Source organism: Drosophila miranda, chromosome 3 (assembly GCF_003369915.1).
Source record: "Drosophila miranda strain MSH22 chromosome 3, D.miranda_PacBio2.1, whole genome shotgun sequence".
In the NCBI taxonomy this organism is placed as follows: Eukaryota; Metazoa; Arthropoda; class Insecta; order Diptera; family Drosophilidae; genus Drosophila; species Drosophila miranda.
In genome coordinates this window covers 11,719,488-11,740,806 of record NC_046676.1, presented here as the reverse complement: position 1 = coordinate 11,740,806, position 21,319 = coordinate 11,719,488, and the positions used below count along the sequence as shown (strand labels likewise).

The 21,319-nt window shown below is 49.3% G+C and overlaps 10 protein-coding genes across 13 annotated transcripts; 4 read left to right on the top strand and 6 right to left on the bottom strand.

Moving 5' to 3' along the window:
- Positions 1 to 4,421: 4,421 nt before the first annotated feature.
- Positions 4,422 to 7,202, bottom strand: LOC108159145 (autophagy-related protein 9A). The gene has a single exon (XM_017292141.2). The coding sequence runs from the start codon at positions 7,076 to 7,078 to the stop codon at positions 4,616 to 4,618; it is 2,463 nt and encodes an 820-aa protein (XP_017147630.1). The 5' UTR covers positions 7,079 to 7,202; the 3' UTR covers positions 4,422 to 4,615.
- Positions 7,203 to 7,274: 72 nt separating this feature from the next.
- Positions 7,275 to 9,154, top strand: LOC108159146 (RING-type E3 ubiquitin-protein ligase PPIL2). Its single transcript, XM_017292142.2, has 4 exons — positions 7,275 to 7,400; positions 7,459 to 8,413; positions 8,467 to 8,618; positions 8,675 to 9,154. Exons 1-4 carry the CDS (start codon positions 7,369 to 7,371, stop codon positions 9,087 to 9,089), a joined length of 1,554 nt encoding a protein of 517 aa, XP_017147631.1. The 5' UTR covers positions 7,275 to 7,368; the 3' UTR covers positions 9,090 to 9,154.
- Positions 9,132 to 9,624, bottom strand: LOC108159153 (probable peptide chain release factor C12orf65 homolog, mitochondrial). The gene has a single exon (XM_017292150.2). The coding sequence runs from the start codon at positions 9,597 to 9,599 to the stop codon at positions 9,165 to 9,167; it is 435 nt and encodes a 144-aa protein (XP_017147639.1). The 5' UTR covers positions 9,600 to 9,624; the 3' UTR covers positions 9,132 to 9,164.
- On the bottom strand, positions 9,548 to 9,887 carry LOC108159154 (MIEF1 upstream open reading frame protein). Its single transcript, XM_017292152.2, has 2 exons — positions 9,694 to 9,887; positions 9,548 to 9,640 (listed from the first exon to the last, which is right to left on the bottom strand). The coding sequence occupies exons 1-2, from the start codon at positions 9,859 to 9,861 to the stop codon at positions 9,602 to 9,604; spliced, it is 207 nt and encodes a 68-aa protein (XP_017147641.1). The 5' UTR covers positions 9,862 to 9,887; the 3' UTR covers positions 9,548 to 9,601.
- Positions 9,888 to 9,989: 102 nt separating this feature from the next.
- Positions 9,990 to 12,884, bottom strand: LOC108159148. 4 transcript variants are annotated; one of them, XM_033390317.1, is made up of 4 exons: positions 12,553 to 12,642; positions 11,052 to 11,185; positions 10,386 to 10,992; positions 9,990 to 10,326 (listed from the first exon to the last, which is right to left on the bottom strand). In XM_033390317.1, the coding sequence occupies exons 2-4, from the start codon at positions 11,122 to 11,124 to the stop codon at positions 10,065 to 10,067; spliced, it is 942 nt and encodes a 313-aa protein (XP_033246208.1). In that variant the 5' UTR covers positions 11,125 to 11,185; positions 12,553 to 12,642; the 3' UTR covers positions 9,990 to 10,064. The 4 variants fall into 4 exon arrangements, 2 of the variants coding, with proteins under 2 accessions (XP_033246208.1, XP_017147634.2); XR_004472305.1 differs by having other exon boundaries at positions 10,234 to 10,326; positions 10,386 to 10,684; positions 10,735 to 11,185; positions 12,553 to 12,884; XR_004472306.1 differs by having other exon boundaries at positions 10,234 to 10,326; positions 10,386 to 10,672; positions 10,735 to 11,185; positions 12,553 to 12,884.
- Positions 12,885 to 12,967: 83 nt separating this feature from the next.
- On the bottom strand, positions 12,968 to 14,888 carry LOC108159147. Its single transcript, XM_017292144.2, has 3 exons — positions 14,588 to 14,888; positions 13,364 to 14,163; positions 12,968 to 13,300 (listed from the first exon to the last, which is right to left on the bottom strand). The coding sequence occupies exons 1-3, from the start codon at positions 14,822 to 14,824 to the stop codon at positions 13,018 to 13,020; spliced, it is 1,320 nt and encodes a 439-aa protein (XP_017147633.1). The 5' UTR covers positions 14,825 to 14,888; the 3' UTR covers positions 12,968 to 13,017.
- Positions 14,889 to 15,085: 197 nt separating this feature from the next.
- On the top strand, positions 15,086 to 16,427 carry LOC117187669. Its single transcript, XM_033390318.1, has one exon. The coding sequence runs from the start codon at positions 15,568 to 15,570 to the stop codon at positions 16,336 to 16,338; it is 771 nt and encodes a 256-aa protein (XP_033246209.1). The 5' UTR covers positions 15,086 to 15,567; the 3' UTR covers positions 16,339 to 16,427.
- A 103-nt stretch (positions 16,428 to 16,530) lies between these two features.
- Positions 16,531 to 17,821, top strand: LOC108159149 (isocitrate dehydrogenase [NAD] subunit gamma, mitochondrial). Its single transcript, XM_017292146.2, has one exon. The coding sequence runs from the start codon at positions 16,577 to 16,579 to the stop codon at positions 17,762 to 17,764; it is 1,188 nt and encodes a 395-aa protein (XP_017147635.1). The 5' UTR covers positions 16,531 to 16,576; the 3' UTR covers positions 17,765 to 17,821.
- An 866-nt stretch (positions 17,822 to 18,687) lies between these two features.
- On the bottom strand, positions 18,688 to 19,419 carry LOC108159155. Its single transcript, XM_017292153.2, has one exon. It carries the CDS (start codon positions 19,094 to 19,096, stop codon positions 18,938 to 18,940), a length of 159 nt encoding a protein of 52 aa, XP_017147642.1. The 5' UTR covers positions 19,097 to 19,419; the 3' UTR covers positions 18,688 to 18,937.
- Positions 19,420 to 20,392: 973 nt separating this feature from the next.
- LOC108159150 (protein atonal homolog 1) lies at positions 20,393 to 21,280 on the top strand. The gene has a single exon (XM_017292147.2). The coding sequence runs from the start codon at positions 20,578 to 20,580 to the stop codon at positions 21,169 to 21,171; it is 594 nt and encodes a 197-aa protein (XP_017147636.1). The 5' UTR covers positions 20,393 to 20,577; the 3' UTR covers positions 21,172 to 21,280.
- Positions 21,281 to 21,319: the final 39 nt, after the last annotated feature.

The window sequence follows — 21,319 nt, the reverse complement described above, 5'->3', positions numbered from 1 at the left end:
TTCATTTGCCATTTGCTGAATTTGTCAGTGTTTCGCGCTCTCTCAATTCAAATAAAACCGAAAATCGAATACCGCAGTTCGAAAAAACAGGCAACAAGTGCCCCAATCCATTCACCGCACACACGCGCGGCACGCACACCGGCCTGCTGTCCCGCTCGCTCGCTTTGCCTATGCGTGGCACTATAATTGCAAATTACAAATACATTCAAATGCCGATCAAGTGCGACGCACACTTTCGCACAGCCAGCGACACACAGACACAGGGACACACGCACAGGTGGCTGACAAGCGGCTGCTCGGACTGCAGGTAGGCGTGTTTATTAGTCGGCCTTAAAACGCACACATTTCCAAAATGGCGTCCATATCGCTGGCATAGCAATAACAACAACTACTGCAATATCCAATTCGATAAGTCGAAAAAAAAAATAAAAACTAAAACTTAAAGGTGACACGAGTTGTTGGCTTTGCTTTACAGGTGCTATCGATCGGTGAGAGCAGAGCACGATTGATATTGCAACACTGTATGGGAAATTGGGAGAATAAATATCCCTGTGAAAGGGATATTCCCCTCCTCATGAAGGGATATTTGAAACTTCAGTCCTGGAATGCAACTCGAAATTACAGTTGCACTTTTTCTGGCGTTCCGTTTTCTACATTTCGTCTCGCTTCCTCGACAGACATCGGATACGGCGCATGTCGTCAGGCTGGGACCTGGGGCACTTCTCCTGTTACCGCTGCCGGCTCCTGCCGCTTGTTGAACATGTGCTTGGAAGCTGCAGCTGCTATCTATCGGCCGGCCGCGGTTTAGTCTTACTCCCAAGTGACAGGCGCTGGCTACCAGCGGGCAGCGTGAAATTCGATATGCCATTTGGATGTGGATGTGGATCTGGATGTTCTGCGCTGGGACTGCGCTGCAATTGCGCTGCACCACGATTCGCTTCCCACTTTTGGCCTGGCATTTTCCAATTAACTTCGCATTAGCCACCGCCCAAAGTTCTGTGGTGGGGACTTTCATATTTCGCCTCTGCCGCTTGTCACTTGCGGCCATGTAACGTCATCCTCAACATGACAGACGCGGGCTAATCCACACCTACCCGCTGTGGCCCAAGTGGCCAACCGTCTTCCGTTTGCTTGCAAAATTATTAACGCCATTAACGGCAATAGAAATATTTGTGTTGGCTAGCCCAATCCCCAATCCCCCTGCTGCTCACGGCCAAACGGGTTGCAGTTGCAGCTCCGGGCCACAGGGGAAAGGAAAAAGATTACAAGTCATGGCTACAAGCGCCTGCGACTGTGGCCCACAAATGTGACTAATGGCATTTTTGAATGCAGATGCGGACGCAAATGGGATGGAGAGAGAGAGAGACAGCGAGAGAGTGTCATGGATGGAGCTGAAGCTGGAGCTTAGGCCGCGACTCCTCTGCAGTTCTTTAAGTTTATAGGCAACAATTTTTAACGCCTTGCCAGGCAGGCAGTCAGATCAGCAGATCGCGGATTCCATCCGCATGCCCATGTGCGTGTGCTTTTCTGCAGCGTCATTAATTTTGCCATGAATTGACAAAAACATCATAAACTACTTGTTGAACAGAAAATCCACTTCGGGCGACAGCATCCCAGCCCACGCGCCAATCCGGGGCTGCGCCGAGACGGGAGACGGGCGGCGTTGCAGATGCCGTTGCCGCCCGGCAGGCTCATGTTCAGCTTTGTGCTGCGCCTGTGCGTCTGTGGGGAGCGGCTGGCAGCCTCATAAATATGGCAAAGACTTCCTTCCCCTTCCTATCCCAGCCAATGACCTGCAACTGGAGGGCTTGAAGGCAAATTAATGGGCCCAAAGAATGCAATTTCAGATCAGATCAGTGGAAAAGTGGAGGAAGCATCCTACTCCCGCTCCCTCAACCCTCATCACTGATTTGCACTGTTTGGAAGCAATGGCAGTGAAGTGGAAAATCCTCCAAATCACACGAGTTACTGCTCTCTCTCTCTCTGTTGACCCACGCGACGTATGCGCAATGTTAATCCACCTAATGATCGCAAAGATCGCAGAGTGAAAAACGAACAAACATTCTGCAATTTCAGGCAACAAACATTTACAAACAGGCGACAGCAATTGGATGTTTAATGAATTGCAATACTCAATCGAGTAGATCCCTTGCCGCAGCCCCTCTCTCCCTCCCTCCTGTTCCCGGAAAACAAGTAGCCGGGCAAAAAGGTAAATCGAAGCCGAGATTAATAGCGATAAGGCTATTGATTAGCATTTTAGCCACCGCCATTAGACGGAGGAGCGAAGCAACAAAATTGTAGAAGACCCACTCTAGATGTTATCAAGTTGATTGCAAGGTGAGGAGCAGTAGGGAGCAGGGTTCGGAAGGTGTTGCAAGCATGCGATGCAAAGATAATTCAAGCGGATGCCACAGACCAGACCAGACCAAACCAAACCAGAACCGAGTCTCTAGCTGATCGAAAATTAAGCGCACGCCGGCAATTTGCATAAAAGCAGTTTAATGTTTAAATGTTTTATTGAATCGAGGCTCGATTACAAGCAGATCGAGAAGCGATGCGGATAGCGGGTAGGGGATATGCAGTTGATGCAGATGCGGATGCAGATGGAGCGGGAGCGGGAGAAAGGAGAAAAGAAGTCGAGCCTAATTTGCAATGCAAATCCCGTCGTTGGGATGCGACTGACTAAACTATTTGATCCAAGTCCCCCGCTCGTACCATCCTCCATCTCGGGCTGGAGCCGGAACCGAAGTCTATTTGTAAGGAGCCAAAGTAAACTGGTTTTTTAATTATGAAAAAAATCGATAACTTATCAGCCGAAGAAGCAGCAGCGGTAACATCAGCAAGAGGAGGTGGACAGGCTGGCAGGGCAGGAACGTGCGTGTCCAAAAGTGGGAAACGTTGCAGCTGCATCGCCGATGATGATCCCGACTGAATGCTGCTGATGCTGGCTGATCAGTTGTCAATCAAAGGCGACGCTGATGCTTCACACTCGACAATCGACAAGGTCCAATGGATGTCTATGTGGATCGGGATGTGGATTTGGCTGGCTGGAGAGAGAGGGAGAGATGGGGAGACCAAAGACACTGGACTATCATCATTAGTCGCTGCCAGAGACATACAGACACGTTTGATACCAGCCGACGTGCCAGACAACAACGCATCGACGACGACGGCGACTGGCCAGGCTCTAATTGCAGAATGGCAGCTGCGATCTGGAAATGGCAGCCCGGCTACTTTATCCAACTCCAAAGCGACTGCAACTGTCAGCGGCACTCAATGGCCAGAGCCAATGTAAAGTGACGCCTGATCTTGAACTGGTTCTGTTCTCGACGCGGTGGTCCACGGCCATCACAGCTCTAGACATTCGCATATGCAAGTGACTCCCGTTCACGTTCCCGTTCCTGTCCCAATCCCGACCAGGCCTTTCCAATTCTCCAGTCGGTCCGTTTTGCGGGCCCTGCTGTGCCCAAATTGCGTATCGATTGATCGTGAATGATATGATATTTTCGGGGTCCAAAGGGGTCTACCACATGCCGTGTCATTACTCGTTCGGTGTCTCTGTCCAATTGGCGCAGGAAATCATAAATTAAATTCGATTGTTTGACAAGGCTCGTGAAATGTTTCCATTTTGAGCGGCCAGCAGCAGCAGCCAGCAGCGTTCCGACGCTCTCCGTTCACCTAGGATCGGATAACATGAGCTCTACAATTAGTACTACATGCAACTGCAACTGCAACTGCATCTCCATCTCCTCCGCAGACGCATAGACCAGAGTTCTTCACGATGCCCCCAAAACGGGCATAAGACACCATCCACATTCGTGTAATGTTGGGCAATGCTCCCCCCAAAATTGGCGTGCAGCGGAAAAATGAGACAACGTGTTCTGCCACAGAAACAGGGGCTCCAGCCACAGTTCCAGCTCCAGCTCCAGCTCCATGCAACACGCACATAATTCATAAAACTTGCCAGATCCATTCCTGCAGCTGGCGGGGATCTGCAGCATCTGTACGAGTATCGCGGTCGGTGTCTGTATCGCTGGGAGATTCATATGCACGCACCTAGGCGGCTTCGCCTGAATTGCCTGCTTCTCCTGTTCTCAGTTCTCTGCATATGCCATCAACACCAGTCGCCAAATGGCGTTCGTGTGTGGCAAGTGACACACGAGGCGATGCAGCACAGCTGGAAGCGTCGTCGTCCACTCCACTCCAGCTCCAGCTCTGCCAATGGATGCAGTGGTGTGCCAACAATGCCTACAAATGGTGGCTATCTATCAGCGTGCAGCACACAGTGGAGATGGCAGCGTGTCACGTGTGTAGGAGAGCCAAGATCTGGAAATATACTCGTACATTCGAACAAAAGTAAATACCCCTGTCTCTGACTATTATTTCTCTCAGGAGAAGAGCAGGGTGTGGGCACAGCAGACTCTTGATGACGATGTTAGGTTTATTGCTTGTCGTTTAGATTATTTTAGTTCGGTTTCGGTTTCGTATTAGTATAGCTATACACTAGACACGTCCTTCGCTTCGATTCACACTGACTTTAAAACTTACTTTAATCACTAATAGCAGAATGGGGTTCTTAGTGCTAAGTAGATTATTAGATCCACACGGGCCGCTGCTATGAGCGGATGCTACCCAGCAGCGGTGTGCTCTCGGCAGCCTTTGAGGTAATCACGTTATGGCGGGAGCTCGATGAAGCCGGCGGGGGCAAGTGTGCACCACCTGGACCTGGTGGCCGCTGCCTATGGCTTGGCCCTGGCTGCTCGTCCTCCATCTCGACGATGCGCGACTGGCGCGCCTTGCGCTTTTGCTGGCTCAGCTCGTGCAGGTAGAGGGCGCTGAGGCACATGTCGGCCACGCCCACACTCATGGGATTCTTGGAGAGCCGCGGATCCACACCGTAGAGGCTGTATAGGAGCGTGTCTGCGGGTCCTTCGAGGCGGCCCTCAGCCCTGCTAAGCCGCAGGCGGCGCATGCTGTCCAGGGGTCCCACGCTGGCGGTCAGATTCTGCTGCAGCATCTGGCGGAAGTCGCTGCCGGCGACGGGAAAGCCTCCGGGGCGAAGGGACTGGGAGAGCTCCATCTGGGTGGGACTCAGCTGGGCGGCCAGAACCGAGTTGGCAATTGAGCAGTACTCCTCGCCAATGGTGCCGAATGAGATCAGGCTGTGGGTGAGCGGATTGTCCTGCAAGGCCGAGGTCTTGGCCTGTACCAGCTCCTCTATGGCGTGCTCCCGGATGCCCTTGATAAACAACGAAGCCTCCTTGGGCATCTGCCATTCAGGATTGTTGAGCGTGAAGCGAACCAGCGACATCTCCGTCTTTCCACCGACCAGACTCGTCTGCTGCGGTTTGGCAAACTCCTCCAGGTCGCTGTTCAGCTGCCAGTCTGGATTGCCGTGCTTGCGCACATCCATCTGGGCGAACGAGCAGACGTTGCCCACTCCACGCACCGAGACCGTAAAGGTTCTGAAGAACTTGACAATCTCCATGGCCTTGGGCCTGAACACGAAGATCAGGACGAATGGAGTCACGAACGGACTGAAGATCTCGCTGAGTAGGTAGCCCGCCTTGAACTGAAAGAAGTTGCTAAACTCATTGCGAACCAGTGCCGTGTGGGCATGCTGCTTCCACTCTGTAGGCAGGTAGTGGACGTGGGCGAGAATGGCAGTCATCAGCTGTTCGGGACACCATATCATGTTCTCATCGGGAATCATCGTTCGGGCGACGACGCCCACCACAGTGAGAACGGCTATGATGGTGAGGACGTGCTCCACTTGGAAGACGTGCTCCTCGTATATGCCAAAGGCCAGGATCAGCAGAAGAACCCCGCCGCTCACGAACAGCAGATTGCGGGCTATCACAGCGGCCAGCGGGGAGGAGAAGGAACTGAGGTAGCGGTCGGCATACTCGTAGGCGCGGTTCAGTCTCGCATCGAGCTCGTGATCCAGCTCGTTGAAGTGACGCAGATAGAGGCGTCCATAGTTGGACCAGGTGCGTAGGCCCAAGGCACTCGGCTCCTTCCGCAGGATATTTGCGTAGGAGAAACTGAAGTAGATGAGCTGCCAGATAAAGATCACAGGGGACAGGAGGAGATTGACCAGGGCCACACCCAGTATCAGCTTGGACAAGCGCTGGGCCAGCTCCGTTTGGTTACTCCTCACCGCGAACTCGTCCCTCAGCTGCCAATTGTTCTGGAAGGGCGATCCGGGACCGCGAAACAGAATAAAGTCGATGTTGAAGAGCATCCCTCGGCTGAGGGAGCATATCTCGCCCAGAAACGGCAGGTGGAAGCGCACGGGCAGCAGCTGCTTGTTCATCAGGGCCACCAGATAGTTCTTGAACCGCAGCACGCGATGGTAGATATCCAGCTCCGTGAGGGACTCCTTGTCAATGCACATGTGCTGCTCGGCTTGAACCTTGCGAATGCGCTGCTGCACCTCGTGCCAGGTGATGTTGTCCAGGTCCGTGTCCTCGATGCCAAGGGCCGTGTTGTAGAACTTCTTGATATCCGCGTATTGCGTGATGTGATAGATCATCTTGAGCACCCGAAAGCCTAAGTAGATGGCAGCTATGAATATGACAAGGTAGGTGAACCAACTGAATTTGGCCACGCACTCCCCGGTGGTCATGCCCACATCGCTGAGTGTGGTTTTGGTGGGGTTGCTCCCCGGGGGCAGCGTGTCCCCGAAGAGCACGTCGTGCTTGATGCAGTACGTCACGAAGGTGAGCAGCCATACCACAAAGCCAAACTCCAGCACCTGGAACACCTCGTCTAGGACAATCACCTGAAAGCCGTGCTTCTGCTGGTAGTTGTACATGCGGGAGAAGAACGAGTCGAGGTCCTCGATGTGGTTCCATCGCGCCCTGCCCGTCTCTGGCACCATGTGTATCATGATGCCACTGTTGCGTGGAGTATCTTCGTTCTCTGGCTCATGGTCGTTGTGGGGGTCTAAATGCGCAGCAGCTGTAAATGATTTTGCGTCGTCCGCTTTTGTTGTTGCTTCGTCATGTTGCTCGGGCTCTCGAAACGGATTCGCCTCGGCCAAGGAGCTGTAGTTGATATTTGGGCTTGACATCATGCACCAAGCCCAAGGTCAATTGGCTAACTTATTTATATCACTTTGGTTGTCTATATATAGGTAAAATTGGAAAATTCCTTCGTCTTTGTTTGATTTTACTGAACCGTCCTAAACTAGTGCTGGCAAACCACTTATTCACATATGGTGGCAGCGCTATCAGCTGTTCGAACCGATGACAACAACGAATCGTTATCGATTCAATTGGCAACAGTTGGCAGCTCTATTGCGGCATCGTAAACAATTTTTTTGACACATTTTGTTTGAATAAAAATAGCAATAAATTCACAAAAATGGGAAAACGACAGCACCAAAAGGATAAAATGCAAGTCCCAACGATTATAACCATACAATGCAATCAATATTACAACCCAATTCTGCAGGTACTTGACGTACACGGAGTGGAGCGAGTTGTACGGTGGAAAGAAAACGGAATCCGCGGAGAACAACCATGTGAAGTTCAAGCGGTTGCCCTACGAGCACTGCTCCATTACCATGGCTCCCTATGAGATGCCCTACTGCGACCTCAATGGCAATGTCTTCGAGTATGAAGCAATCTTGAAGTTTTTGAAAACCTTTAAGATCAATCCTATAACAGGCGAGAAAATGGATTCAAAGTCATTGGTGAAGCTGAACTTTTACAAGAATGCTACCGATGATTACCACTGTCCCGCTCTGTTTAAGCCCTTCACCAAGAACTCGCACATTGTCGCCGTGGCTACAACGGGCAATGTCTACTGCTGGGAGGCCATTGATCAGCTGAATATTAAGACCAAAAACTGGAAGGACTTGGTGGATGACACACCGTTCCAGCGCAAGGATATTATTACCATACAAGATCCGCAGAAGCTGGAGAAGTTCGATATATCCACCTTCCACCACATTCGTAAAAACTTGCGAGTGCTGACAGACGAGGAGCTCCTGGAGCGCAAAGATCCGGCCAGTGGGCGCATTAAGACCATGAATCTGGAAACGAAAGAGACCTTGGCACAGCTGCAAAGGGACTACCAGCCTGCTGAAGAGGCACCTTCCACCTCCAAGCGAACAGCAGACAAATTCAATGCGGCTCATTATTCCACTGGAGCGGTGTCTGCCAGTTTCACATCCACAGCCATGATGCCTGTCTCCCAGATTGAGGCGGCTATCATTGACGATGATTTGGTGAAATATGAGCGGGTCAAGCAGAAGGGCTATGTGCGTTTAAACACCAACTTTGGCCCATTAAACATTGAGCTCTACTGCGATCAGATACCACGCGCCTGTGACAACTTTATCAAACATTGCGCCGATGGTTACTTCAACAATGTATTGTTCCATCGATCCATTCGGAACTTTATAGTAAGTACACTCCAGGAGAAGTATGAAATCATATAACAAAATGTGTATTACAGGTTCAAGGTGGCGACCCCACAGGCACCGGTTCGGGAGGTGAATCTATCTGGGGCAAAAAGTTCGACGATGAATTCAAGCCGAATCTGACGCACACGGGACGGGGAGTTCTTTCCATGGCGAATTCAGGACCCAACACAAATGGTTCCCAGTTGTAAGTAGTTCAATCAATTGTATACGACTCCTTGTTCATTGTATTGCCACTTGCAGCTTCATCACCTATCGATCCTGCAAACATCTCGACGGCAAACACACCATCTTTGGCAAGGTGGTTGGCGGCCTTGACACACTCCAAAAAATAGAAAACATCGAGGTGGACAACAAAGATCGACCAATCGAGGATATCATAATTGAAAATACCCAAGTCTTTGTTAATCCCTTTGCTGATGCCGCGGAACAGCTGGCCAAGGAGCGAGAGAATGAAGCGGCCAGCATACAGGAGACAGCCGAAAAGGCAGAACAGCAGAAACGCCTCAATGAGCCACTCAAGGTCTACAGGGAAGGCGTGGGCAAGTACCTAAAAATGAATGCCGCGCCCAAGAAACCAGAGTCCCCGCTCCTGGCAGCACAAGCAGCAAAAAGGAAGAAGCTTGCAGGCGGTTTTGGTGATTTCTCTAGCTGGTAGTTGTTCCACTTACAATTTATCACAAATATATCAACCAAGAAGTTATGTTTTAGTATAAAAATGAAGTTTGGCTTTTTATTTATCGTTGGATCCATCTGTACGCTCCCTCTCTTGCCATCTCGTCTTCATCTCCTGCATTTTTCCTTGCCGTCGTCGCCGCTCCGTGGACTTTCTCTGCTCCAGTACTTTGATCTGTGCGGCAATCGAGTTTTCTCCATTAAAATGGGCATCAAGCTTGTCTAGGAGAAGTTTACGTGCCTCTACGCGATTTTTGGAGGCCAGTCGATGTGTGTGACACTTTATGGTGATGTTGGTGGGCAGATGACGCAGGAATACGCAGTTGGATGTCTTGTTTACCGCCTGACCCCCAGGTCCACTGCCGCGCATGAAGGTCTCTTCGATTTCCGACTCTTGCAGCTTTGGATAGCGCGAGTAATCCAAGTTAGCGGTGGACTTGCAGCGGACAACTAGCGGAGGGAGAGCCAACCGTGAAACCAAGGCCCGTATCATCCCTACAGTATGCGTCCGTTCTTCAGCAATGTCTCTCCTCGCTGCGCAAGGTAAAAGTTAGTTATGAAACACATAAGCAGACTCCTCCACGTACCCTGAAGTTGAACTCGATTTCCGAGGGACTGGTCAACTGGCGACTGTCGCGGAACTCGTGTCGCACGCGACCCAAAAAGTAGTTCTTGTCCGTTAACTTCAGATGATTGCCGTATCGGATAAGGTGTTTATAAAGCCGGAGAATCTGCTGCCGAGATGGTTGAAACATTTTAGGGTCTTTACGAACATGTGTGATAATGCCAATACAGCACAGGTTGGCAGCACCACCGGCAAACAGCTGGTCGTTGAGCGAAACTGAAATCAAAAGGAAATAAAAAAAAAAACAAAATGTACGCATGAGGAAAAATAAAACATTCCGAAGTGGATCGGATTCCACTTTATCGCTTTATATATTATAACAATTGATTGTGTTTATATCAAATAATTAGATATTGGAACATTGTACGTTCGACTTAACTCAAACATTTCCCTCAGTTGATGCGCGATTTCCCGGTCCACTATCTCGCCGCCTGATTTCATGGTGCTCTCAATGATTTCCTCGTCCGTAACTTGACAGTTGATCATTTCCTCCGAGGACAAGCCTGACGGTTCGACGAGTGAGAAGAGAAAGTAGGCCGTGATGGACACACTGTAAGGAAGGAAGCGGATGTACTCCTTCAGAAGCTCCGTCCGACTATAAAAAAACAGAAACAGTAATGCAATCAACTTCTTAGATGCCATTTAAATACCCACTTCAAGAATTCTGGCACCTCGTCCTTCGCGTGCTTCCTGTAGCTGTCGTAGAGAGCCGAGCAGTAGTCGTCGAAAATGCTATCGAAATGGGTGTAGCGCACATCCGCATAGACAGAAATGGCCAGGAAGACGGACAGATCGATCATGGGGGAGGACACTCGCAGCGTCTGGTAGTCGAACATCATGATTTCCTGTGGCTCCTCCTTGCCATTGTACTTGTAGGCCACATTGTTCCGCACATAATCGCCGTGACAGAGAGTTGCCAACGGCTCCCTGGGCGCCACCCGCTGTCTTCCAAACTTTGTGTAATCAGATATCAAGAGACCGAAATTCTGCACAAAATCCTTACCCACTTGTGGCTGGTAAGTGGCCACAGCCTGGGCAGCACGCTTCACACTAGTTTTCAGCTTCAACAGGAAGTCGGGGTGCATAATTTCATTGGAAAATCGAGATTCCCTCAGGTTTTTGGTCATATTTTCAAACTGATCTGGATTCTTGTGCTTGATGGCATAGGCAAAGCCATGGAACTTGCCCAAGTACTTCACTGCGACGCGAACATGAGCCAGGCTAAGGCCCACCCGGTCTTTGGTAATGCTCCAGCCGTCCTCTGCAAAATCACTGAGAATGACCATCGCCGAAAGCGGATTCAGCTCACTGTAGTAATACTTGGGGGCTGCGAATTTTCCTCCGGCCACTTTTTCAATTTGGGGTAGAATTTTCGTATAGAAATCAATCTCATTGCCGAAGAGATAACTAAACTGAATGTCCTTGTACATCTCTGGTTGAACCCTCGGAGTTTTCTATAAAAAAACGAGGGGGAACGTTGTGAGTTGCTGCGGACACCGCAACTCTACGGTTATACCCGATACTAAGTCAGTATGGCTCTCCTCCGGCAGACGCCGCTAATATTTAACGACACGACAAAGAGTGCGTGCGAGAGAGACAGAAAATCAGTCTGAGCGTGACGTCGGGTGCTGCGTAGCCAGTGCAAATTGATTTGTTCCTTTTGGCTATAAAAATGATCTGATCTGATCCAGATTCAGCAATCTGATAGATATGGTCATTATCTATGATTCTGCGTTTTTAGTTTTCTCGAATGTGCAATATTGTGGATGCAACAGATTTTCGTCCTTTGTGGGGGCGGAAAAGGGTGGGGCGAAATTCTGAGATATACGTTTTATAGTGAGATCTAACAGAAGTGCGGATACCAAATTTGGTTACTCTAGCCTAAATAGTCTCTGAGATTTGTGGATGCCCCAGATTTTCGTCCTTTGCGGGGGCGGAAGGGGGTGTGGCGAAATTTGGACACGAAACGGTCAAGGTCCGATATCACAGGAGTGTGGATACCAAATTTGGTTGCTCTGGCTCTTATAGGTTCTGAGATCCTTGAACTCATATTTTGCAATTGGCAAAGCCGACCATGAAACCTGTGTGTTAGAGAGAGACAGAGCGAGAAAGAATGAAATTGTTTTCTTGATTCTGGCTATAATAATTATACGATCTGGTTGAGATTTTACACTCTAGAACATATAGTCATCCTCTACGATTCTGCGTTTTTGGTTTTATCGTATCTTTAAAAATGTGGATGCCACAGATTTTCGTCTTTTGTGGGGGCGGAAGTGGGCGGGGCGAAGTTTTGAAATATTTTTGTAGCAGTGACATATCACAGAAGTCTGGATCCAAAACATCGTTGCTCTAGATCTTATAGTCTTTGAGCACTAGGCGCTGAAGGGGACGGACGGACGGACGGACGGACGGACGGACGGACAGACGGACAGACAAACAGGGCTCAATCGACTCGGCTATTGATGCTGATCAAGAATATATATACTTTATGGGGTCGGAAACGATTCCTTCTGGACGTTACACACATCCACTTTTACCACAAATCTAATATACCCCAATACTCATTTTGAGTATCGGGTATAACAAAAGATTCATTGCCCCTGCTCATGACTTGGCTTATCTGTGTTTTTGTTTAATTAACACTAATATCCATATTATATATGAATATATGAGTATTCGCATTCCCATATTATGCAAGTAATCTTTTCCCCAGGCTGTAACCTGTTATCGTGATTTATAAACACAGAGCTACGGTCTACTGCTCACTCAATTGTCAGCTACATCGTTGCTACGATATGACGAAATTAAAGTTACGATATACCTTAACGACCATTTTCCGCTCAAACTGCTTGCCGTCGTATTCAAAGCGGATGGTTGTCCGATAGCAGAGTGTCAGCATGAAGGCCTCCTTGGGACCAATTACATCGACATCGATGTCCCCCACCCGGAATGTGTCCGCCTTCGACGCGCTGTAGGTATCCAGCAGTTTACCGCTCTCCAGAATCTTTGGCAGAATGGTAGTCCGCAGCCAGTGGGTTTCCGTCTCGATCAGCGACATGTTGGGTTCTAGTATACAGAATGGAACCGAACGGCTTCGAGTTCAGCGAGTAACTGAACGATCGTATGCTGTGGCAATGTGTTCGTACTCTTTTAAGTATATCGTGCTCGTCAGCTCGGAGATAAAATGAAACGATGGAAAAAAGGTGTTCCGGCCACGGAAATAATACGAATGTACATACTATATCGGGTAAAGATATTAACAATTCATTGTGTTTAATTCAAGTAATTAGATCTTCGGCAACGCATCAACATCGATGCCATCCTCAATTTGGACATTGTATTTTCGACTCAACTCAAACATTTCCTTCAGTTGATGCGCAACTTCCTTATCAACTACCTCGCCGCCTTTTTTCATAGTGCGCTCAATGACTTCCTCGTCCGAAACCTGAACGTTGAACATTTCCTCCGAGGACAAGCCTGACGGTTCGACGAGCTCAAAGAGGAAGCTGGCCGTGATGGACACACTGTAGGGCAAGAAGCGAATGTACTCCTTCACAAGCTCCGTACGGCTGAAGAAAACCAACCAGAAACATTAAAATAACCATTTTGTTAGATGCCATTTGGATACCCACTTCATGAATTCTGGCACCTCATCCTTCGCATGCTTCCTATAGCTTTCGTAGAGAGCCGAGCAGTAGTCGTCGAAAATGCTATCGAAATGGGTGTAGCGCACATCCGCATAGACAGAAATGGCCAGAAAGACGGATAGATCGATCATGGGGGAGGAAACACGCAGCGTCTGGTAGTCGAACATCATGATTTCCTGTGGCTTCTCCTTGCCATCGTACTTGTAGGCCACATTGTTCCGCACAAAATCGCCGTGACAGAGAGTTGCCAACGGCTCCCTGGGCGCCACTCGTTGGCGTCCATATTGGATGTAATCCGATATTAAGAAGCCGAACAATTTCACAAAATCTTTATCCACTTGGGGCTGATAGGTGGCCACAGCCTGAACAGCGCGCTTAACACTTGCCTGCAGCGTCACCTTGTATTGGGGGTGCACGGTGTCATTGGCATATCGGGATTCCTTGAGGTTTCTGGTCAGTTTTTCGAAGTTCTCCAGATTCTTGTGCTTGATGGCGTATGTAAAGCCGTGGAACTTTCCCAAATACTTCACTGCAATCCGGACATGCTCCAGGCTGAGGCCCACCCTATCCTTGGTTACCCTCCAGCTATCCTCAGCAAAGTCACTGAGAATGACGATTGCCGAAAGCGGATTCAGCTCACTGTAATAATACTTGGGTGCCGCAAACTTTCCCTCCGCCACCTTTTGTATCTGTGGCAGGATTTTCGTATAGAAATCGATCTCATTGGCGAAAAGATCTCCAAACTGTACTGCTTCGTACACATCTGGTGGAACCATAGGCGTTTTCTACAACAAAATAAACAAACTGTCATGATAGTTGGTTTCCTGGTAGTTCGTTAATCATTAGTATTTTCGATTAATCGATCGTTTAACAGTAGATCTATGGATCAATAACCCGCTGATAACATATCAATACTTGTGGAGGTTGGGAACTAGTATGCACATTTGAATGGAACACCATAATCTTATCTATGGGAATTTTTGGCTACCTATTTCACCATCCCACCGAAAAATTCATTTCCAACTCCGTATCACTTGGTTTATCAGTGTTTTGGTTTAAATAGCAAAGACATAAATGTCTCCCATAATGGTTTTAATCTGCTCTTCCAGACTTGAACCAGTTATGTGGCGTTAAAACAGAAATACGGTCTACAGCTCACTCAATGCTCATCTGTTTCGTGCCTACGATATGACGACATTTAATAGTTACCTTTACGACCATTTTCCGCTCAAACTGCTCGCCGTCGTACTCAAAGCGAATGGTTGTCCGATAGCAGAGTGTCAGCATGAAGGCCTCTTTGGGACCAATTACATCGACATCGATGTCCCCCACCCGGAATGTGTCCGCCTTCGACGCGCTGTAGGTATCCAGCAGTCTACCGCTCTCCAGAATCTTTGGCAGAATGGTAGTGCGCAGCCATTGGGACTCCGTCTCGATCAGCGACATGTTGGGTTCTAGTATTCAGAATGGAACCGATCGGCGTCGAGTTCAGCGAATAACTGAACGATCGTATGCCGTGTGCCGTGAATTTGTAAGCTTCGGTCAACATCGTGCTCTCTGAGATAAGACGAAGCTGATTGAACGAAAATAAATCGGTGCCGCTCTGATGTTTCAGACAACTATGCCTGTTGGCAAGAGTTGAAATAGTTGATAGCTCGTAGAGAGAGAATCCAACTCAGAGCACAATTCTTTTATCTTCTAAATTCTAAATTTGAATATGGGAACTTCAGAAAAAATTCAAAGCAAATGGTTCAATCTTTCCCTGACCGGGACGTTGTCTAACAACAACACCTTTGTGAGAAGGTATTCAGAACAATCGGAACTCGGCGGTGTTCTCCTTGGCAAGAGCAAAGGTCCGGCCAGTCGAATCAAGTCGAAAGAAAACCGGCCAAATGAAGCGGCCACGAACAGCAGTCGAAACAGCAGTGGGACCAGTAGTCAAAGAAAAAAGAAGAGGACCATTAACTCCGAAATTCTCGAGAGTAGAATCGAATGCCAGAGTGAAAAGTGCGACCAGAAGAACGTAACAGACTCTCCCCGTATGCGGGAGTTCTTTAAAGAAGTACAACAGCGGGAACTCAAGCAATACTACCTCCAGATGAGGGCCTCCCAAAGGATGAGAATTGCCCCGAACCCCTTGTGTCCGGACTGGGGACTGGCAAAGCGAACGGAGAGGGATATTGCGCATAATGTATACTGCAGGGGACCCCAGAGATTGTGTTCAAGGCAGGGGAGATGGGCTGGCGATGGAGAGAGCTCTTCCGGAGCACATTCAATTGAACCTTGTATATGTCGGAAGTAGCTCCCTTGAAATCCCCTATCCAGCTCTCTATGCCTTTGCTGTCAGCGTCCGTTTCAGTGTTCGTTCATTCGGGCTCAGTCGGCACACAATCAAAATCCCCCGTACAGGAAACCCCGCGTTCCGATTTTCCCGCACGGATTCCACAACTTCCACTGGCCCTAAGATGTACTCCCTTCCAAAACAAGAGTCACAGGGGACTCAGACCATACCGCAGCCGGCCCCGAAGCCCATATGCGTACCGCTTCTGATGGTCGACGAGGATGGAAAGAAACGCTACTGCTACCATGGCGGCAAGTGCCGATGCGAGACTTGTGAGAAGATGCGCGAGCAGCAGGCGGATGAACTAGACGCGCAGCTACTCGCCGTCCTCCCACATAGTCGCTTGAAGCTGGAGCCGGCGTTGCATCAGGTGAGGCCGAAGCAGTACCGCTTGGAGGCCATTTACGCCAAGCCCGAGTTGGCCGAGTATCTGAAGAAGGAGCACGAGGAGCTGCGCAAAAAGTATAGGACCTACTATCTGCCCGATAAGTACTACGAGATGAATGCATGGAGGATCCCCGGTCCGCAGCACAAGCAGACCCAGACGGATGTCCGGATCGGCAACTACGGCATCGACGGTTGTCCGTGCGTCGACAAATCTCTCTGCTGGGACATATAGTCTTTGGGTTGGTTGAATTGTGGGAGGAAAGGGGAGGATTGATCTGTGGAACCAGGTTAACAATAAAGAGTGCAGATTGAGAAGCGGAACACTTGCGTTGTCTTATCTGGCTCTTCTTATCAAGAAACGTCTGATCTGGGTTGCCGCAGGAGGCCTTGGAAGAGATATCAATATTTGGATCGGGCCGTAGTTATCAGAAAAATAAATATAGTTATCCAATACCTCTCGGTTCTATAGAATGCTGCGCCGCCTTAGAGACACCCGGATCCTGTCCGTCGCACAGCTTAATCGCTGCTGCCGCTACCTGGCTGATGCTCCTGCAAAGCCCACGGATCCATATGTCGTCACCACGGGGCTCAGTGCCAACGTGGCAAAGGGGCAGATGCGTTCCTTGCCGGTGAGCGGGCTGCCCCCGTCCAAGTATGGGGGCATCACCCATGTCTCTCTGCTCACCGGCAGCACGATCATTGGCCAGCAGGGGGCCAAGTTTGTGACAGCCTTGCTACACAGCACGCGGGTCCCAGTGGAGCTGCAGCGCATTGCCTCCGACCAGGAGGAGGAGTACTTCAATTCGGTGCTGCGTAACCATGCCGCGGTCCATGTGGACATCCTATGCGATAAAGAGGCGAAGAAGAAGTCCCTCAAGATCTGCAACGACCTGGACCTGTACGTGTTCATGACTCGCCTGCGCAGCTTCCCCGGCTTCAAGTGCCGCTTTCCCGACGTGGACATCCAGGTGATAGCCCAGAACAACATTGGCAACTACGCGGAGCTCGAGTACGCCCCCGTCAAAGGTGTGGTGGAGGCCCTGCGCGTCGTTACCCATGAGAACGTAACAAAGTATCTGCGGCACGCCTTCGAGGCTGCGATCCGTGCCGGCCGCTGTCGCGTCACCCTCATCCACAAGGCCAACGAGTGGCCGGTGACCGATGGGGCGATGGTGGAAATTGCAGAGAAGATGCACGCGGAGGACTACTGCTCCATCAAATTGGAGCTGATGGAGCTGGACGACTGCGTGAACCGGCTAATCACCGATCCCGCCTACTTCGACACCATCTTCACCAACGATCGCTACGCCACCTTCCTGGCTACCATCTGCAGCGGTGTTGCCGGAGGCGCAAATCTCTTCAGCGCCATCGAATTGGGGGACAGTCATGCTGTGTTCAAGCCACTCCAGACCAAGCTCTCGCTGACCAACTACTCCCTCCTCAGTCCCTACGGCATTGTGTCCACCTGTGTGGACCTACTGAACCATGTTGGCCAAGAAAGCTGCGCCAAGTCCCTCTGGAAGGGGATGCTCCGCACCATGACCGATGGCATTAAGACTGTCGAATTCGACGGACCAGACACCGGTGAATATGTGATCTGCAATATCATGAACAAGTTGCGGTGCAGTGCTTTGGGAGAGAATGTCGAAAAAAAGTAAATTCCTCGTTATATATTTTCACAAAAATTTAATTAATTATGCAACAACGAATTTTAACGAAATAATTTTTAAATGGGAGCCTAGGGGTCTGGAGCATCTTTTGGTTTAGGGCAATCTTTGATTCGTAGAAATGGATGATGTTATTAGATGAGAGCCGATTCATCAGACTTTTCCTATAAGGGAACGGTGGTAGAATAGGCTATACCATATTTGTGTACACTCCTACTTCTCTTTGGTACGTGAGCGATTAAATATTGTCGCGCTTCATTGTACTCTTAGACTGGAGAAACCGCATTGATTAAATTATTGGTAGAAAAGGTTATATTTTGATGGATATTACCTGCTCCTCTTCGGTGCGCAGAGCCACCTCCTGTATGTTAATTTTGCCGTTGTTCGTGTAGCCGGAAGCTTGTTTCTCTTCTTCTTGTTCGGATATCTCATGTAGTCGTAGATAATCGGCTCATCAATGTTGCCATCATTATCGGATGGGCCTGCGATTGCGGGTGCCTCTGCCATAGCGTTGTGCACTCGCAATTAAGTTTCGTTTGGGAAATCTTCAATTTTATCCATACTTGTAAAACATTTTTGTTACACAGAAATAAAAGTAAATCAAAAAAAACCAGAAGAGCAATGCTTCAATGATGAATAAGGAATCAAAATACAAATTTAATGTGCTCACATTTCCCCCTTGCTTTAAGCAGAGACATAAAACTATACTTTTATTCTCATGCAGAAGGGGCAGCAGAGCACTAGAAATTATGCTCTAAGTTTAGCGTATTTTCAGAGTCCAGGTCTAAAAGCCACCCACAAACCTATATGTACTGCATGGGAAAAACGACCGCGTCAAACAAATCATTTAGAACCCCTCGCAAAAGGTTGGCCATTCTTAAGTTATTGCCCAATTACCAGGACAAGAAAACAGATCATAATTATAATAATTTATTGGTGCTCTCTGGAACATTTACACAGTTATGCTTTTTCTATTGAACCATATATGTATGTTTATCCTATACGAAAAGGTTTCACCTAGAACATTTACACAGACATTTATGCTTATTCCTATGGATATTGCATCGCTAATTGAACTTTCACACACACATGAAGAAGAACAAGTCACACTATCGAATTGGCAGTAGGCTCCACATCTATGTAGTCATGCTGCCATCCGTTGGGTCAAGGCTCTGCCATCTCGATGGCCTTGGTGTTGTTCCACTTGGACTTGATCGCGTTGCATATCATCATACAGGTGAAGAGAGACAGCTCCAGGACACGGCACAGGACGAAGAAAGTTATCTCCATTAGATCGTCAGTGGCTCCCAAATAAACACACATTTTGATATTACTTTTCTGTGACACTTTTTAAGGCAAAGATTTTGTGCAGCTTGCAGTTTTTGTCGGCGCGCCTGTTAAGGTACACAAATGTTTGGGGAACCTGAACGATTTCGGGAATGGCAACACTCTGCAGGTTGGGGTCCTGTTATATCCTGCCCTGTTGCTGTATCAGCGAGCACACGAAGGACCTCGTCGGCTCAGAGTGCGAGAGCGAAAACCAAGTGTACTGATACGAGCATAGGGTGAGGCGATTGCAGGCGTTCTCACGTTACTCTGCAAGAAGCTGTAGTACTACCATTTGTTGGTTTCACCACTAATTAATTATGAGTCAATCAAATTACAATTCTTATCAGTGTCGGTAATATTCGAAGCATATACATACTTGCGACATAAGCTAACGCACGTTACGAGCGTGCGAGAGTGCCAAGAAAAGAATGCCTCACCTTATATGCATACACCCTGAGCCAAACTTTAATTGAGAGGGAGAGATAGCGTGGGTGTGGGTGTGGGAAAGGGGGAATGGGGACGGTACATGCGCAAACATGTTCCGCGTACATGCAGTTCTGCGGGGAAGAGCGCCCCAGCTTCAGCGGCTATCTATCTCTGTTGCACTTAACAGAGCAGTGCTGCAAATGCATTCCAAAGGTAAAATGGGATATTTCAGGGATACATACATATACACTGTATGTAGGGATATTTATCTGATAGATATTTAATGGGATGTTCAATCCAAGAGCTGGCGAGACAACAAATGTCGTGTCTCAACTGGATTCATTGTTTGCTTCAAGGACTGCTACTGGCACTAGTATTGCCGAGCCTTGACCATATGGCTGTGGCTGTGGCCTGGAATTGGGTTCTGGGCTCAGTGCAACATATGGTCACGAGACACGAGCCAGAATGCAGTTCCAGAAGCGAGTTAATTGATGGCCCAGGCAAGCCAGTAGCTCATCCTCGTCGAAGTTCCCCTCTGCCCACCTCCCTGGCTGGTGTGCTGTTGAGCGTGAAAGTCACAAATTACAAAAAAAAAAGAAGAGAGAGGAAGATCACATGCCATGATAGCGCCAATTTGGCAAGCTATGACGCGTGCCAGAGCAGTGCAGCGCAAAGAGTGAATGAAAGGTCGAAGAAGAACAAAGTGTAGGCGTGCGCAAGGGAGCGAAAGAGCGAGGGAGAGCGTTCGTATTTCTAACCCCTAACTGGCACCGACAGCGACGTCGACGTCGACAGCGAGTAGCCGCCCCTGCCGACGATCCTTGGGATATGGTAATGGCTTTGAGGATCCTGCCAGAGGGGCAAGGGGTCATTTGCGGGCCATTTACACAAACTTGGTCAACGCAGCGGTAAAAATATTTGTAAAGCCATCCCGTCCCATCCCTTTCGGTGGTTGCCCGATCGAAAGGCCTCGTGCTGTTCCGTGCAGCAGCAGCAGCAGTCGCGCGGCAGTTGCGGTGGAACTTTCGAGCCGTGCAGAACCCCGAGTCATGAGCTACTACTACTCGTCCGAGGAGGACAACAGCAGCTCCCAGTACTTGGGCAGCCCTAACTACAACCTGACGCCGATGGTATGCTCCACGCAGGAGTACAGCCATACCGCCTACCTCTCTCCCGACTGGCAGTTTCTGGATGTAGCAGGCGGAGCTAGCCTGGAGCTGCCCCCGGCCACCCACTCCGTTGACCTTGAGATGCGCACAGAGGCGGGCATGGACCAGCTCAAGAGGCGCAAGAGCGAGGGCTCCAGGAGATCAGAGGGCCAGTGCCAAGCAGCCGGCCAAGAGACGGTCGTTCTCAGTCCCACGGTGCAAAAGCGACGACGCCAGGCGGCCAATGCCCGGGAAAGAAAGCGCATGAATGGCCTAAACGAGGCCTTCGACCGCTTGCGGGAAGTGGTCCCAGCCCCGTCCATCGATCAGAAGCTGTCCAAGTTCGAGACCCTCCAGATGGCCCAATCCTACATTCTGGCCCTGTGCGACCTTCTCAACAACGGCGACGTGGATGTGGATGCGGCCGCCTACAGCCTATTTGGGAGCGGAAATGGAAGCGACAGCGAATCCAGCTTCCACTTGAGCCACGGTTAAGCTATACTCGATCTTAGATTTAAGCTTTTGTGATTCTTCTCTAACTCTAAATTTAGTATAAATAAAGAAAAATGATACCAGTGAGATGCTTGCGAAATCAATTGGCCAGCGGATCGTTGGTTACGCCTCAATGGACCCGAAAATGGTC